Raw genomic sequence first — 16125 nt, 5'->3', positions numbered from 1 at the left:
GATCATTCATGATTTACTGTACTCCACCATACTCCACCGTACTCCACCCTCCTAAACCCCATCAAATGGATTTTTGTCAGCATGGCGATGTAGTGTTCTGATCTTGTGTGCTGAATACTCCTCATGTGAGCCTGGGAGGAGACAGTGATTAAACTAATGCAGCATCTGTACGAGGAGAAATTGGATTTCCAACAAAGTTCTTCTTGTAATTGCTGTGATTCAGGCTCTTGTTTCTCCAAATGTATTTTCTGAGCACACACATGGTCAGTATTGGTCATCTTGAGTACCAGGAGCAAAATGCAGCAATTAAATATTTCCATCCAGCTGCAGAATTGTTAATGGTTTTGTGAATTGATTTTTGTCATTTTCTGTGTACTTTAATCATTAGAGAAGGAGAAAAAAATGTTTTATGTGAAGTATGGTTGTGTTAACTCGTTCAAACGGAATTCGATCACATGATTCACGTTTGGACATTATGACAACAAAATAGCATTTTTTTTTAATTTATTTATCCATCCATCCATCCATTTATTTAATTTTGACTGAATTCTTTTGTTTGAAAAAAAATCTGTCCTGTGTGTGTGTCAGTGTGTGTGTGTAGTCATATAATTGGCTATTGTTAGAAAATAATGCAAAAAGTTTTATGATGTGCCTGAAGTATCAAAAACTTGATAATCGTACAATTGCATTCCATTTCACCTTGTAATTATACACATTTCTGCAATGATGAAGTGCTTTGGATCTCCACAAAGAGCTCTGTCTGAGAGACAGCTGCTGACTGTTCTCTGACTTTAACCACGTGCCTGTCAGCCTCTTGAAATGGGAAGGATTGTGAGGATTTGTGCCTTCACAGCAAGACATGCCATTTGGTGTGTCTGGGTATAAAAAGTCATGACAGAATCCTTTGGAATATAACACATTTAACCTAACAATTTAAAGTTTAAACTAAAATGACAGTGCCAGCTGACTAGAAACCACTACTAGATAATCCTATGCTTGGATGGAGAAGAGGACAAGAACAGGTAAGTTCTACTTTAACTTTCCTGATGCAGGATTATGAATCATGTATGTAGAGTGAAAAGATGGATTACGTGTTATACATGCACTGATGCAATTAGTCTTTTGATTAACTATTGGTCTTCTGAGAAAAATGTCATTAAATCATAAAACTCCTCAAAAAAATTAGAGCTACTAATGAAGAGTAAAGAAATTGATCTTTAAATAAGAAAAATTGTATGTGCTAGTAAAACAATGCATACCTGTCATCTGGATGGCTGAACTTCTGAAAGCTGATGATTGTTTTTGGTTATTGACGCTGAAATGAATGGTCTTACTTGGTTGGTGAATAGATAACATTCTAATCATATTGAGGTATAAAACTATAATACGAGCTGTGAATCTTAATGTGTGATTTTCATTGATAAGATTTTTATCAACCACCTTGACAACGGCTGCTTTTGTTGAGTCCGTATCAAGAGGTTTCGGGTGTCTTTGCTTTCTTTAAACAACCACTTCTCAGATCATCTGAAAAACAGGCCAGGCATGGATAAATATTCTTTTTTTTTTTTAAAGCTTAAATAGTATAAAGTTAGCCTACAACTATCTTCATAAGCTTTATTCTTATTCTTATTTATATTTGTGCTGAACAGATTGTTTAACCTGATGCTGATTGAGTTGATAAGTCATTAGATGATGAGTCAGAGAAATGACAGAAATAAATAAAATGATCATCAAGTCATGTCTTCTTCAATCCTCTTCTCATTATCTTTCTATAATGTTTTTATGTGATTTCCTTGAATTGTTGATTATTCATTTTTTAATAATCAGAGAACTATGCTAAGACTGAAAACGTTTTTATTTATTTGACATTTCTCATGAGTGCACAGCGTACACGAGGAGACGAACAGAAAAAGAACTCAGTTTGAAACAAAGCGCTCTTATTGTTCTACTGTAATGTACACGATTGATTTAACCAAGCTAAATTCTGACATTACTGGAGCTGAGATTTGAGGTCAGCTCTGTCTGCTTCTGTAGTGTCAACGGGTGTGTTAGCAGACATAACAAGCAGTCATGTCCATCCATCACCTGTGTAGGTGTCAGAACTACAATGAACATTCAGTCCGTCATCAACAAAGAAATCTTTATCCCTCATGATGAGCGGATGCTGGTGGCAGTGGAGGCCCAGAGGAGGAAAAGGAAGAGGATGTCTTTCCTGCCTGCTCGATCCAAAGGCGATTATACAACATTCATCTGTGTTTCAGGTAAACTTATAGACTGTGAAAAAGAGTGCTGTTTCTCATTTTTGTTGATAATTCACAGACATAAAGAAATTAAAAAAAAATAAAGATCCAACACTTATCTCAGTGAAATAAGAACTATTATTTATTGAAAGAAACAACTTCAATCATTTTTCACGTGCACTAGATACAGGTTAATGAGGCTTTGTTAAACTTCCTGATACAATAAAGCCACTCATCATGCTGTGCCACAGACACAATGAGAAGAGGGACATCTTGGGTTTTTGGTGCCAGAGGCTACATGTGGGATGGATGGTCCTCGAACCCAAGGGCATAATACTTGCCAACTGGGTGTCATGCATGGCATACGCAAATATTGCTTAACCTGCCAACCCTTCCTCCTCTGCACCCATAATATAAGCCTTGGTAAAAATGAACATCCTGGTCCTGATGACAGGCAGCGGCTTGGCGATGGGTTCTTGCGTCGGTGCGGTGGCGATATGGCTGCCACCAGGCTTCCATATTGCTCGCGCAGGAGTGGCGGACTCAGAAGCGTGGTTGTCAGTGCGGCAATGTGAACAATTGGAACACCTACTTTGTAATCCTAATATTGACTTTTTAGGATTATCAGAAACATGGCTATCACTCTCAACACCTGAAGTAACTATAATTATGCCTGGCTATGACGCTTTCAGGACAGGGAAAGGTAAAGGAGCTGGAGTTCTGTGTTATCATTTGTCAACAGCCAACTAAAATGTTAGAGGTTAACCTTGAATGTGCTGGCATAAACATAAATCTGCAGAAATGTAATTTATATTATATGTGTGTACAGAAAACCTACTGCAATGGCAGATTTTTATAACCAGCTCAAAAGTCCTCCTAGTTTCTGTAATCATAAAAGACAGATAATTATTTTACGGGATTTTAATATCAACTGGGACAGTAAGAAAGAATCTTGAAATAGCCACAGATTATAATTTATCTCTCCCCTTATAAATTATAATCTCTCTCAGACCACCCAACCAGGATCACAAATCAATCAAAAACCAGAATTGATTTACTATTCACCAATAAGCCAGAAAAAAATCATTGAGCCCTACAATTTACTAACCCGCTTAATCCGATCTAGGGTTGTGGGGGGCTGGAGCCTATCCTAGCTGTCATTGGGAGAGAGGCGGGGTACACCTGCCAGGGCGCCAGTCCATCACAGGGCCACAAAGTGATACAGGAGACACACAACCATCCACACTCACACCTAAGGACGATTTAGTGTCACTAATGAACCTAACTTGCATGTTTTTGGATGGTGGGAGGAAGCTGGAGTACCTGGAGAGAACCCACAAAAATATGGGGAGAACATGCAAATTCCACACAGAAAGGCCCCAGCTGGGAATTGAACCTGGAACCCTCTTGCTGTGAGGTGACAGTGCTACCACCATGCAGCCCAGAATATCCGATCATAATGCCATATTTTTTCGTGAAAGCTCACTAAACATCGCTTTACAATATTATCTAGTAAGCATTGTAATAAAAATTTTTCTGAAATCATTTCCGAATGTCAGCAGCACAGGATATCTCCCTCCAGGAATTAGCCTAGATTGAAATGTTTTCCTCAGAACATGCTAATATCACTACTGACAACTTTGCGGTCAAACTTAGGGAGGTAGTATGTACATTCTCTAGAAGAAGACAGATAAAAAGAAAAATCAACTCACTACCACGATTTAGCAATTATTGTAGGAAATTAATGAAGGTGAGGGATCAACTTCATACAGACCGACATTTTACATTGACGCTTTTTTTGTGGCAATAATTGAAGATGCAAAGAGTAACAGTAAAATAATTTGGCGAAATATAAGCAAATTAACCAAAAAAAAAATATAGGCAGAACAATGAAGAACTAGTTATTTATTTCAACAAGAAGTTGGTGGAAGAATTCTGGCGGCTAAATGTAATAATACATTCATAAATTCAGTACAGGAGATATCACAACTGAATACAAATCCACTAACCTCGCACAGCCTGTGTTTACCAATGATGAAATTTCTCAGTCTGAAGTAAATAAAACTAATAGCGCATTTAATAACTCTAAAGGGAAAGATGAATATGATTTTGACACCAACTTTTGGAAAACCAATCAAGATGGATAGATATGTCCAATTACACACCTGATCAACTAACCTATCACACATGCAGTTGTACCAGCTGTGTGGAAAGTTGCCAAGATCCGTCCAATATTTAAATCAGGTGACATGACTCAAGTCAATAACTACAGACCTATCAGCATTTTACCCATTTTTCTCTAAAATTCTGGAGAGATGAGTGGCTCAACAGCTTAATGAGCACCTTAACAATGGGCATAATTCTCTCACCCAATGCAGTTTGGCCTCCATTCCACAGAGTTAGCAGTTGTTTTATTTACTGAAAAGATTCAATCTCATTTGGATAAGCATAGATATGTAGGAGCAGTATTTTTCTTACTTTAAGAAGGCTTTTGACACAGTTGACCATCAAGTATTATTATTAGAATGATTCATTTTGATTTCTCATAAAAAATACCATGAAATGGATCACTTCATATCTCTCAAATAGAAAACCATGTATTTATGTGAGTGTCAACTTGCCATATGTAGAATGCCCAGTAGGGGTCCCACAAGCTTCCATAGTTGGTGCTATTTTATTCTCTTTGTATTTTAATGAGCTACCTAATTAATGTTCTGATTAATGTACATGAAACATGAAAAACCTGCAATTTTGAAAAAGCATTATATTTCTTTTTTTTTTAAACGAGATCTATATCATATAAAAAGACTTCAAATTCATGGGAGAGTTGAATTCATATACAAGTCAAATTTTTTCAAGGTCTGAAGGCAGAGAGAGGCGTTGACTGCACTATCTTTCTGTAAGAGTTGCTTTCTTGTCAGTGGCATGTAGAGATGAAGTTAGAATTAATAATGTCACGATGTACAGTTATAGTCGCTTATCATAACAAGCTGCTGGTGTTTATGGAATAAAAATAACAATATAATTATGTATAAAAATCTAAGTACAGTTTATACAGTACATTTTTTCAGCATTATTACATACATAAACATCCTTGATTGAAGTTGAAATGTTTTTTAATTATGGAAACATTATTGTTCAAGAGCCTTCTCTTGTCTCTGTGAAAGTGTTTGAAGGTACTGATAGACAAAGGGTGCTTTATAAAGAAAAGCACTATATCTTTCCTCTGTCTGACTATAGGAAGTGTTTGATCATCAAACGAGGAAACGAGACGAGAGGGACATGACAGCTTTGAATGATAAGTTTTAAATAGATAATATTAATAAAACATTATGTTGAAACTTTCAGTAGTAACCTCAGTTTGAAGATACTCTGCTAAAGATTCTCCAATAAAATGAAAATGATTCAACGAATCACAAAAAAACACCCAAATAATCTTCTATATGTAACAAAAAACTGAAAAGAAGCAGCAACAACAAAACGTTCCCTTATATCAGCCTCAGGCCAACTTAAACATCTAACGTTCTCTTTGATTCAAAATATCTGAAATCAGCTTTTAGAACTTCTTAAGTCTTCAGTGAAATGCAACCAGAACTGACACAGAACATTTAGACGATTAGACATCTCTAAACTGTAACTTTAGTCCTGGAGCACATTTTTATTTTCATTATGTTCGATCAACCCTAGACAAAATGACTTGATCTAAAAAAAATAAATAAATCACAATTTTTCTGATGATACAGATGGTCAGTGTGAATCCCTTGATGAGCCAAACCAAATCTAATTTGTGACTCTTAATTGGTACTTTTACATCCCCGATATGACATAAACCAGATTAAGAGTTTATTGTGATATTTTTGAGAGAGAAACCTGAGAAACGTTCAGTGTTTTTAGGGCATGGACATGATGAAGACACAATCATCACAGGGGTGTGGGAGTGTGTGTGGGCACATTAATTCAATCATGCTCCGTGCAATATAAATGGGAATATGAATGGAATATCCTATATGCAACTCATGTAAACATCATTATGAGAATGTTGTCTTAGAATAAGGTGAACAGTTGGAATATTGCTATGCATGTAAATTTAACCTACTTGGTCACTTACACAAGCATCTCAGGTTGAAATGGTTACTAATTAACTATAGTTGACGTCTCAGGATAAAATTTTAAACATCTGCGTTGCATTCTCTGAGACTGATGACAGGCATCTAGATATTACACAAGTAATTACTTTTTCAATATTATCTTTTTGTGAAGTGACCAACAGCAGACCACATCAGCTCCTCATTACAAAGGTAAAGCAGTTTGGAGGCTCTACCTCCTTCACCAGAAGGTCCCAGTGGACTGTGGAGCAGCTCAGACAGGTCAACGGTATCAACCCCAACAAGGTTGACAACACTCACATTTTTCTCTCTTTACCTCTGGTTCATCAACATATTTTAAACATTTTAAATTGGTTTGTTTTCCTGCTCCATGCTCTTCCAGGACAGCCCAGAGTTTGACCTGGTGTTTGACAATGCTGTGGACCAGTGGGTGGCCCACTCCTCTGCAGAGAAGTGTCTCTTTGTCCAGATCCTGTACCATGCCTGCCAAACCTACTGGGAGGGGAAACCAGGTGGTGTGAAGAATCTTGGGAAGCTGGGAAAGGCAGGCCAACAGAGGAGAGCCAGTCAGTATGCTCACCCTGACAGTGCAAGTGGTCCTGGTGAGTCCTCAGCATCCAGAAGCCTGCAGACCCGACGGATGAGCTTTGTTCCTCCCAGACAGACTGAGTTCATCAACTGCCAATCCAAACTTACTGGAGGTAATGGGAGATGGTTACTGCTTTCATTTTACTCTGGTACCTAGGGTTACTAATTAAGTTAATGTGTTGTCCTTTTAGATGCCTGCACCATGAATCTGGTCATCTACCGCTGCAAAGCCTTTTTGAATCGTGTGAAGAAGGTGATGGCTACAAACCAAAGTACAACACCATGTCATGGTAAGGCAATGATTAAAAGGACACTTTAGTCAGGTGTGTCACAGCTAGGGGCCAAGCCGACTCAAACAGGACCCAAGAGCAGACGCTGACACAGTTTAAAAGTTAAGACTGGTTTTATTAACAGAGAGAATGTCGCTGAAAGCCAAGGGAGGATCTGGGTGGTCAGGGAACACAGAGAGAATCCAACATGAGGGAACATCCAGACAACAAGACTCTGCAGAATTTACATCACAAAGAGGGTGGTCAAAACTTCTTCTAAACTCCTCCTGAAAGGAAGAAAATGGATAAGAGTCAATAGCATGCAGATGGAAGGCTAGTGCCCAGTCTAACGCTCTATCCTGTAATAATCCAATGCTGTAAGAGATTTTGGAAGAGTCGTGGTGAATGAGCATGGGGAACAGGCAAAAGCTACAGAACACTGGAGCAGGAATCCTCCACATTTATTGAAGTCACCAGAGAAGTGGTCTGGGGCGGGGAAAGAAGCACCACAGAAAACTGGCTCGGGTGGAACGCCATGTTGGGCTGCAGGATGGCCTGGGGACGTGTCTGGAGGAAAAACAGACAGACGCTCAGGAATACTTTTAAGCACATCAAATACTTGATTGAGACATTGATTATTGGAACCTTGTTGTTTATTAAGTGAACGCAAAGCCATCCCGTTTTCTCCAAGCATGATTCCTTGATTAGCGAGAGCTGAACAGAAAGCGTTGGCCAGATTTTGCTGTCACAGCCAAGCCGACTCACAAACAGGACCCGAGAGCAGACGCAGACACAGTGTAAAAGTTAAGACTGGTTTTATTCACAAAGACAACGTCGTTGAAAGCCAGGAGAGGACGGTTAGTGAGAATCCAACATGTGGGAACATCCACAAGAGGAGTGAATAACTCTTACGGAGTCCAGGAGGATTTCCAGAGTGGAGGATGCTGGCTGTGGTGCTGTGGCTCCAAAGGCGAGCTGGCAAGTAGGTGTGGCAGGAAGGTTTCATGCACTCCACAGTGAAGGCTAGTCCTTGGCACGGTGATCCAGAATGAGGAAAACAACAATCAGATCGGGACTGAGGAACACAGGACGGCGAGGTAAGCACGAGAAGTAACACTCGGCCTAATTACCACTGGTGAAGTTGCTCCTGCTGCTCCTTAACACTGTGCAGTGATGATGGTAGATGAGGAACAGGTGAGAAAGCAGGAGCAAGCTAGACTCCTGCCCCAGACTTCCAGGAAACCTGCACAGCACAGCCAAGCATGACTGTGACACAGGTGTTGATCACAGAGATATAATACTTACATATTTTCAAATGGAAACAAAACCAGAAATAGTATAATGAGGATGAATACAAGCCACACATACATGTAAGCAGGAGTTGATGTCATCCCTCCACAGGAGGTTTAGAAGCCCCTTTTCCTGATTATCAGTGAGTATTAACATTACCATCCATACCCTGAAGTAGTAAAGTAATTGATGTGCAGAAGGGGACAAAATCTAAATTGTTCTGTGTAAATGAAAAATACTTTTTAAAGGTCAGCTGAAGTTTTTTTTTTTACTTTTTAACGAATCAATCGATCATCCAGAATCTAGTTTTGACCAAAACACTGGATGCTCCTGTCAAGGATAAAGTGAAATGAAACATGACCACATCACAGACGAACCCAGTCAGACGGGACACTTTTTAATGTAGAATTTATCTAGTAAAGCTCCTTTTTAGGGGTGAGATTCTACAAAAGGGTTTACAGTGTGTTTCTCATTCACTCATTCACACACATTCATACAAAGGTTCTTTTGGATAACAAATGTGTTTTTTTCTGATCTCATCTCATATCACTCATACACTGATAAGCATATCAGTGACAAAGTGAGCACACTGATACCCGGAGGACCTTGGGATTAATTCGCCACTTAGTGGACAACCACTTCACTGTCTGAGCCACAGCAGCTCAGATGGTAGAGAGGTCATTTATGAATGAAGGGAACAGAATCGAAAAGAATCCAAGACCAAAATAAACTAAAGTCCATATATTCTGTGTCCACACTGGTTGTGTATGTAGTGCTGAAATAACCACGGAGCTCCCGGGAAAAGACGCCACCTGGATGGCTGCATCTGTCTCTCCAGAACTCCAACATCCAGCTCTGCATCAGGGGCAGATGAAGCCCTCCCTGCCATGGACCCTGATGCCCCCCACACCTTCACACAGATGAAGCCCTCCTTGCCATGGACCCTGATGCCCCCCCACACCTTCACACAGATGAAGCCCTCCTTGCCATGGACCCTGATGCCCCCCCACACCTTCACACAGATGAAGCCCTCCCTGCCATGGACCCTGATGCCCCCCCACACCTTCACACAGATGAAGCCCTCCCTGCCATGGACCCTGATGCCCCCCCACACCTTCACACAGATGAAGCCCTCCCTGCCATGGACCCTGATGCCCCCCCACACCTTCACACAGATGAAGCCCTCCCTGCCATGGACCCTGATGCCCCCCCACACCATCACAGATGCAGCCCTCCCTGCCATGGACCCTGATGCCCCCCCACACCATCACAGATGAAGCCCTCCCTGCCATGGACCCTGATGCCCCCCCACACCATCACAGACGCTGGCTTTAAACCTTTCTCTGAGAACAGCCTGGATGCTCTTTCTCAGCAGTTTGTCCCAGAAGCAGCTGAAAGGTGGACTCATCTGCCCACAGAAGACGTGTCCACTGTCTTTCTGTCCATCTGAGACGAGCTGGGCTCCAGAGAACTGGGCCGTGTTCCTGCACAGAGCTGATATATGGCTTCCTCCTGGTGTAATACAGTTTCAGGTTACATTACTGGACCGTGTTGAGCGGAAATGCTTCTCCCAGCTCCTCCTGAGCCCATGTGGCCGTATGGATCACGGTGGCCGTATGGATCACGGTGCCTATATGGATCACGGTGCCTGGATCACGGTGGCCGTATGGATCACGGTGGCCGTATGGATCACGGTGGCCGTATGGATCACGGTGCCTGTATGGATCATGGTGGCCGTATGGATCACGGTGGCCGTATGGATCATGGTGCCTGTATGGATCATGGTGGTCGTATGGATCACGGTGCATGGATCACGGTGGCCGTATGGATCACGGTGCCTGTATGGATCACGGTGGCCGTATGGACTATGGTGGCCGTATGAATCTTGGTGGCCGTATGGATCATGGTGGCCGTATGGACTATGGTGGCCGTATGGATCATGGTGGCCATATGGATCATGGTGGCTGTATGGACTATGGTGGCCGTATGGACTATGGTGGCCGTATGGATCACGGTGGCCGTATGGATCACGGTGGCCGTATGGATCACGGTGGCCGTATGGATCACGGTGGCCGTATGGATCATGGTGGCTGTATGGACTATGGTGGCCGTATGGATCATGGTGGCCGTATGGATCATGGTGGCCGTATGGACTATGGTGGCCGTATGGATCATGGTGGCCGTATGGATCATGGTGGCCGTATGGACTATGGTGGCCGTATGGATCATGGTGGCCGTATGGATCATGGTGGCCGTATGGATCATGGTGGCTGTATGGATCATGGTGGCTGTATGGATCATGGTGGCCGTATGGATCATGGTGGCCGTATGGACTATGGTGGCCGTATGGACTATGGTGGCCGTATGGATCATGGTGGCCGTATGGATCATGGTGGCTGTATGGACTATGGTGGCCGTATGGATCATGGTGGCTGTATGGATCATGGTGGCTGTATGGACTATGGTGGCCGTATGGATCATGGTGGCTGTATGGACTATGGTGGCTGTATGGATCATGGTGGCTGTATGGACTATGGTGGCCGTATGGATCATGGTGGCCGTATGGATCATGGTGGCTGTATGGACTATGGTGGCCGTATGGATCATGGTGGCTGTATGGATCATGGTGGCTGTATGGATCATGGTGGCTGTATGGATCATGGTGGCCGTATGGATCATGGTGGCCGTATGGATCATGGCTGTATGGATCATGGTGGCTGTATGGATCATGGTGGCTGTATGGATCATGGTGGCCGCATGGATCATGGCTGTATGGATCATGGTGGCCGTATGGATCATGGCTGTATGGATCATGGTGGCTGTATGGACTATGGTGGCCGTATGGATCATGGTGGCTGTATGGATCATGGTGGCTGTATGGACTATGGTGGCCGTATGGATCATGGTGGCTGTATGGACTATGGTGGCTGTATGGATCATGGTGGCTGTATGGATCATGGTGGCCGTATGGATCATGGTGGCCGTATGGATCATGGTGGCCGTATGGATCATGGTGGCTGTATGGACTATGGTGGCCGTATGGATCATGGTGGCTGTATGGATCATGGTGGCAGTATGGATCATGGTGGCCGTATGGATCATGGTGGCCGTATGGATCATGGTGGCCGTATGGATCATGGTGGCCGTATGGATCATGGTGGCTGTATGGACTATGGTGGCCGTATGGATCATGGTGGCCGTATGGATCATGGTGGCTGTATGGACTATGGTGGCCGTAAGGATCATGGTGGCTGTATGGACTATGGTGGCGTGATGACGGTTTCTCCTGCAGTACTGCCTGAGAGCTCCCAGCTCATCCAGCAGGGCTTTCTGTCCTTTCCACGCTGAGGTTTCCCCAGACTCCCTGAATCTTTTCACAAAACATTGTCACTTTTATATTTGATCAACTTTTTCTTTGCCTCTTTTAGAATGTTTACTGAGTGATTAGATTACAGATTTGTTTCTATTTTCTAAATACAATGAATTTGGTCAGTGAAAAGTCTGTTAAATAAAGGTTCAAACTAATGAAATAATAACAAATTTAGGGTTTTAGTTGCACTTCAGCAAATTTCCCAACATTTCTGTGGATGGGGTTTGTTTTTATGTGCCACTCAGAAGGTCAGCCACATAGTGGCACTTCACAGAGCCAAACACACATGTGTAGGCATTCATTTAGCTTTGGTTTACAATAAAGTTTGGGTAGAGCGTAAGTGGGCGGTCAGCCTGTGAAGACAGTTTGGATGAGGCTGAATATTTTGCCTTGCTTTTTCTTGTCCATTGTCTTCAGTGTGTGGCACCTCTCTGCTGCAGCAGAAAGGTCTCTCTGTGATGTGGCGCGCTCAGATCAGAGCGCACATTGTTTGTTTCAGGGAGGTCCATACAATAGCTGGTCTTTTGGTAGCTCGGAGCTTTGAGAATGAACGCAGAACACTATTGAACCTTTTAACATAGGCAGTGTAATGGATGGGAGACATGCCAGGCTGTAGCAGGACACCAAGTTAGAGTTTAGCAGCACTTTATGCAGTTGGCCTGTGGTGACCTCTATTTTGAGAGATGAAACGTCACAAGTTAAGCAGAAGAGTTCTGGCTCATTGTAAGGTCTTTCTATTGTTGTTCCAATGGACTTTGAAGATTTGTTGCCATGCACACTGGATTTGCAGTGTGAGTGTCTCGGTATAGTTTAATACTCAAAATAATTATCTCACAGCTTTTTACTGAACAGTTTTCCTTGACTTTAAAAAGCAAATGAAGTACACCTTTTGTCTTTTTACCACTTTGTTTAATGAAGGTTTAATTATATATTATCTTAGAATTTCTTCTTCATATTTCGTGTAAAGTATTACCTTCAACGTTGGTAATTAAAAAAGAAAGTAAAGGAAAAACTCAAAGTGAAAGAATTTGTCCAGCTGCTCACTCTCACTGTCCTGGCCTCACCTACTTCCATCAGTAACAGTTTGTATGACTGGATGAAAGTAATTAAACATCACTTTGAATGTTGTAGCAACAAGGAATTGTGGTACAAATGTAGTTCTTGGTGTGCAGGACAATTTGAACCTTTGTCTTAGCTGTACATCTGGCAGTTCTTACATTACATGTTGGAACCTGGCTGACTGAGGAAATGTGTCACCTGGAAACAGCTGTGATGACATGAGAAATCAGCACCAACATATTTTATAGTACAATGACTTTCATAAAAGCATCATCACTTCCCAATCCTAAGTGTTGAACAAGTATGAGCTGTATTGTCTTTTAGACAGGCAGCTCCTTCCACTGAGATTTCCTTCAGATCGATGCTTATCTAGGAAATCCAAAGAATTTCCACAGTCAAAGACTCTCAGATTCAGATTCAGATGTTTGTCTGTGTAAGTACACGACTTTAACAAAAGTACAAGAGTACAAAGATAAACAACATTATTTCTTTGCCTTTAAAAAAAAAAAGAAAAAAAAAAGGATGATTGGTTAATGTTATGCTTTATGTACATTCATATGATCAGAATGTTATGGTTGGGTGGCGTGTTCTGATTTCGAACCCTAATGGCCGGAGGGTAAAAACTCCTCCTGAAGCCTGATTTATGCTTCAGACGCAAAGCCTCTGACGCTCGGACGCAGAGCCTCTGCGAGCGTCAAAATCTTGACCACTCCCCCACGCAGAGGCTCTGCGCGCGTTCTCGTGCACCTCAAAAAAATCCTGACAGCGCGATAGACGCACGCAGACCACCAACGGAAGTACGCAGACAAAAGCGGCTGTGATTGGTCCTCGGTGTGCTTTTCCGGGTTTAACAAGTGTAGCAAACTCCCCAGTCTCTTCCCTGGTCTGGTTCAACGGGCGTACAGACCACCTACGCTTCCTCCTTCGTCTTTTCGCCAACTCCAATAGCAGAATCCTTTCTTCTTCAAGGTTGAGCAACTCCATATCCATCTCCATAGTATCTTGCAGACGCACCATTGTTGTTTTGACCAGGATCAGCGTGTCAGCGGAATATATAGGCCTACACTCCCCCCACCGAAGTTCTCGCGACTCGCGAGAGTCATGTTATGGTTGCAGAACCATAACATGTAAAGTGGTTCGTGACCAGAGCAAAGCAATACGTCAAGACGATAGACGCAGAACTATAATCTGCCCTTGAGTCTCTCAGTCTTGGCCACGATGCTTCTGAGCTATTTGCCTAATTTCAGCACTTGAAACAGGCTATTGTTGGGGTGGTTCAATAATCCTTCATAATCCTGCTGTAAATGTGCTGCAGTGATGGGGCAGTTACGGATCACTCTGTAGGGCTATTTGATCCTGACCAGGAAGTGATGTTCCGTGACAGGATGCTATGCACAGCGCCTGAGTAGAAAGACTTTAGGATCCTTCCTCTGTAGTCTCAGGTGGTACAGACGCTGCTTTGCCCTTTTGGTCTGAACCTGTATGTGGGCAGACTACAGTGTCTCAGGGCCTGAGATAAAATGTGGTTCATGTATGGTTCCAACACACTGAGGGCACCTCTGTTGCTTTGAGTCTATGAGTTTGTTCTACTGGGTGTAATGGCATTTACAAAAGCCCATAAGTTACAATATTGTGATAAAAAATGGTATAACCCTGAAAGAGGAGAGAGTCCCTGACTGCTCTGCAATATCTATATTGGTCGAGTAGGTATTGATGGTGCTCATGTCAGGACTGTTTGGATTTTCATGCAAGGTATAAGCTGTTGTTTTGGGGGGGAAAGTTTTTGTCTTAACATGATCTCTCTGTGTAGGAAAAGGTCAGCGTGGACATGGTGGCTCAGACAGAACTATGGCTAACATAGTCCAGAGGATAAATGTGACTCTGGGGGAGCGTGGGGACAGATTGACCCGTGCTGAGGATAAGACTGTGAAGATGATGCACAAAGCGCAGCAGTTTGCCGACACGGCTCATAAGGTGACGTTTGCATCCTTTCCACAAGACCAGATCAAAAACAAAAATATAACAACAGAGCTGGTATTTAAAATGAGTGCATGTCATGTGTATAACAAATATATGGCATTGTTTATTTCATTCAGCTGGCACTGAGGTGTTCAAAGTAGAGCGTGTTGGAGGATGAGGATAAGGTGGACACTAACACCATCACACGCTCAGATGCTGATGACCCTCTGAGAAGATGAATGGAGGGGCTCCCAGGACTCGACTCTCACTAACATCCTGAGTTTCTAACTGAGACTAAAATTTGCAATGCTGTCCATATGACATTAATCTTTCAATGTTTTTAGTGTTTGCTTGATAAGAAAAACAGTGAGATTTATAAGTGATATGCTGCATTTACACAAGGTGTGTTTTCATATTGTTGGCTTTAAACAACCCTGGCAGTTCTATGAAGTTACAGCTCGCTGTTGTTTAAATGATTTCTCACCTCTGCATTCGTCTGTGTAAGACAGGCAGCAGCTCTGCCCAGGGTCAGTGGTGTTTATCTACATTGGTTTGGAATTCCTCTAACTGAATTGAATTTGTGTTCAATGTCTGTTTATGCAGTATAGACTGCAGTGTCATGTGCGTTGTCCTCGTTGTTCGTATCAGTCCTAAGCATCACACGTTTCTTTTGTTTGATTTTTTTGGTCCTCCTGTCTGAGCTTACATGTGAGGCTGTGTCATGAGGAGGGTGTTCAAGCTGGATCACAATGTTGAACAGTGTGAGTGAAGGTTGTCTGTGTTGTAGTTTAGATTAACCCAAAGCAAAACTGCTGACTTTAGTTAAAGCCCTTCATGTTTGGGAGTGGAATAATTACATGATAAAAATCAACTGATATGATTCTAACTGACTCTTTCATTTTTTGTTCAATGTCTTTTATCCCAGTAATACAAATGTTTTTCATTATTAATCAGTTGGCATAGTTTTCTGTCATCTCTTTGACCAAACTAAATAAAAGCATGTGGATATATATATAAGGTAAAGCACTGTCCCATTGTCCATCATTTTTGGCTTCGGAGGTTGCTTTAATGCACCTATAGTCAGAGACCAGGTTGCAACAATGTCAGATAAAATTGAAAATTAGGTAACAGGGGATGTTAGACTTGTATTCATCAAGCAGGAGCCCATCTCATTATTGACCTCTGAGCTTTGTTAACCTTTTAAAAAGTTCCCCACCTCTTGTGTAGAAACACTGGGGGTCTAA

At 42.2% G+C, this 16125-nt stretch overlaps 1 protein-coding gene across 1 annotated transcript; it reads left to right on the top strand.

Annotated features, from left to right (window-relative positions):
- Positions 1–829: 829 nt before the first annotated feature.
- On the top strand, positions 830–15904 carry stxbp6l (syntaxin binding protein 6 (amisyn), like). The gene is made up of 7 exons (XM_075458973.1): positions 830–1022; positions 2094–2261; positions 6501–6631; positions 6729–7047; positions 7126–7224; positions 14733–14896; positions 15019–15904. Exons 1-7 carry the CDS (start codon positions 1001–1003, stop codon positions 15040–15042), a joined length of 927 nt encoding a protein of 308 aa, XP_075315088.1. The 5' UTR covers positions 830–1000; the 3' UTR covers positions 15043–15904.
- Positions 15905–16125: the final 221 nt, after the last annotated feature.

Source organism: Odontesthes bonariensis, chromosome 24, assembly GCF_027942865.1.
Source record: "Odontesthes bonariensis isolate fOdoBon6 chromosome 24, fOdoBon6.hap1, whole genome shotgun sequence".
Taxonomy (NCBI): domain Eukaryota; kingdom Metazoa; phylum Chordata; class Actinopteri; order Atheriniformes; family Atherinopsidae; genus Odontesthes; species Odontesthes bonariensis.
The sequence above is the reverse complement of the archived record's forward strand: the minus strand, read 5'-3'. Positions and strand labels throughout refer to the sequence as shown.

What these genes read in the sequence shown, in the direction of transcription:
- stxbp6l (XM_075458973.1), top strand. Translation starts at nt 1,001, where the DNA reads ATGGAGAAGAGGACAAGAACAG. An exon ending in ACGGTATCAACCCCAACAAG is followed by an intron (nt 6,632 to 6,728) that starts GTTGACAACACT and finishes ATGCTCTTCCAG; the next exon opens with GACAGCCCAGAGTTTGACCT. An exon ending in TTGCCGACACGGCTCATAAG is followed by an intron (nt 14,897 to 15,018) that starts GTGACGTTTGCA and finishes TATTTCATTCAG; the next exon opens with CTGGCACTGAGGTGTTCAAA.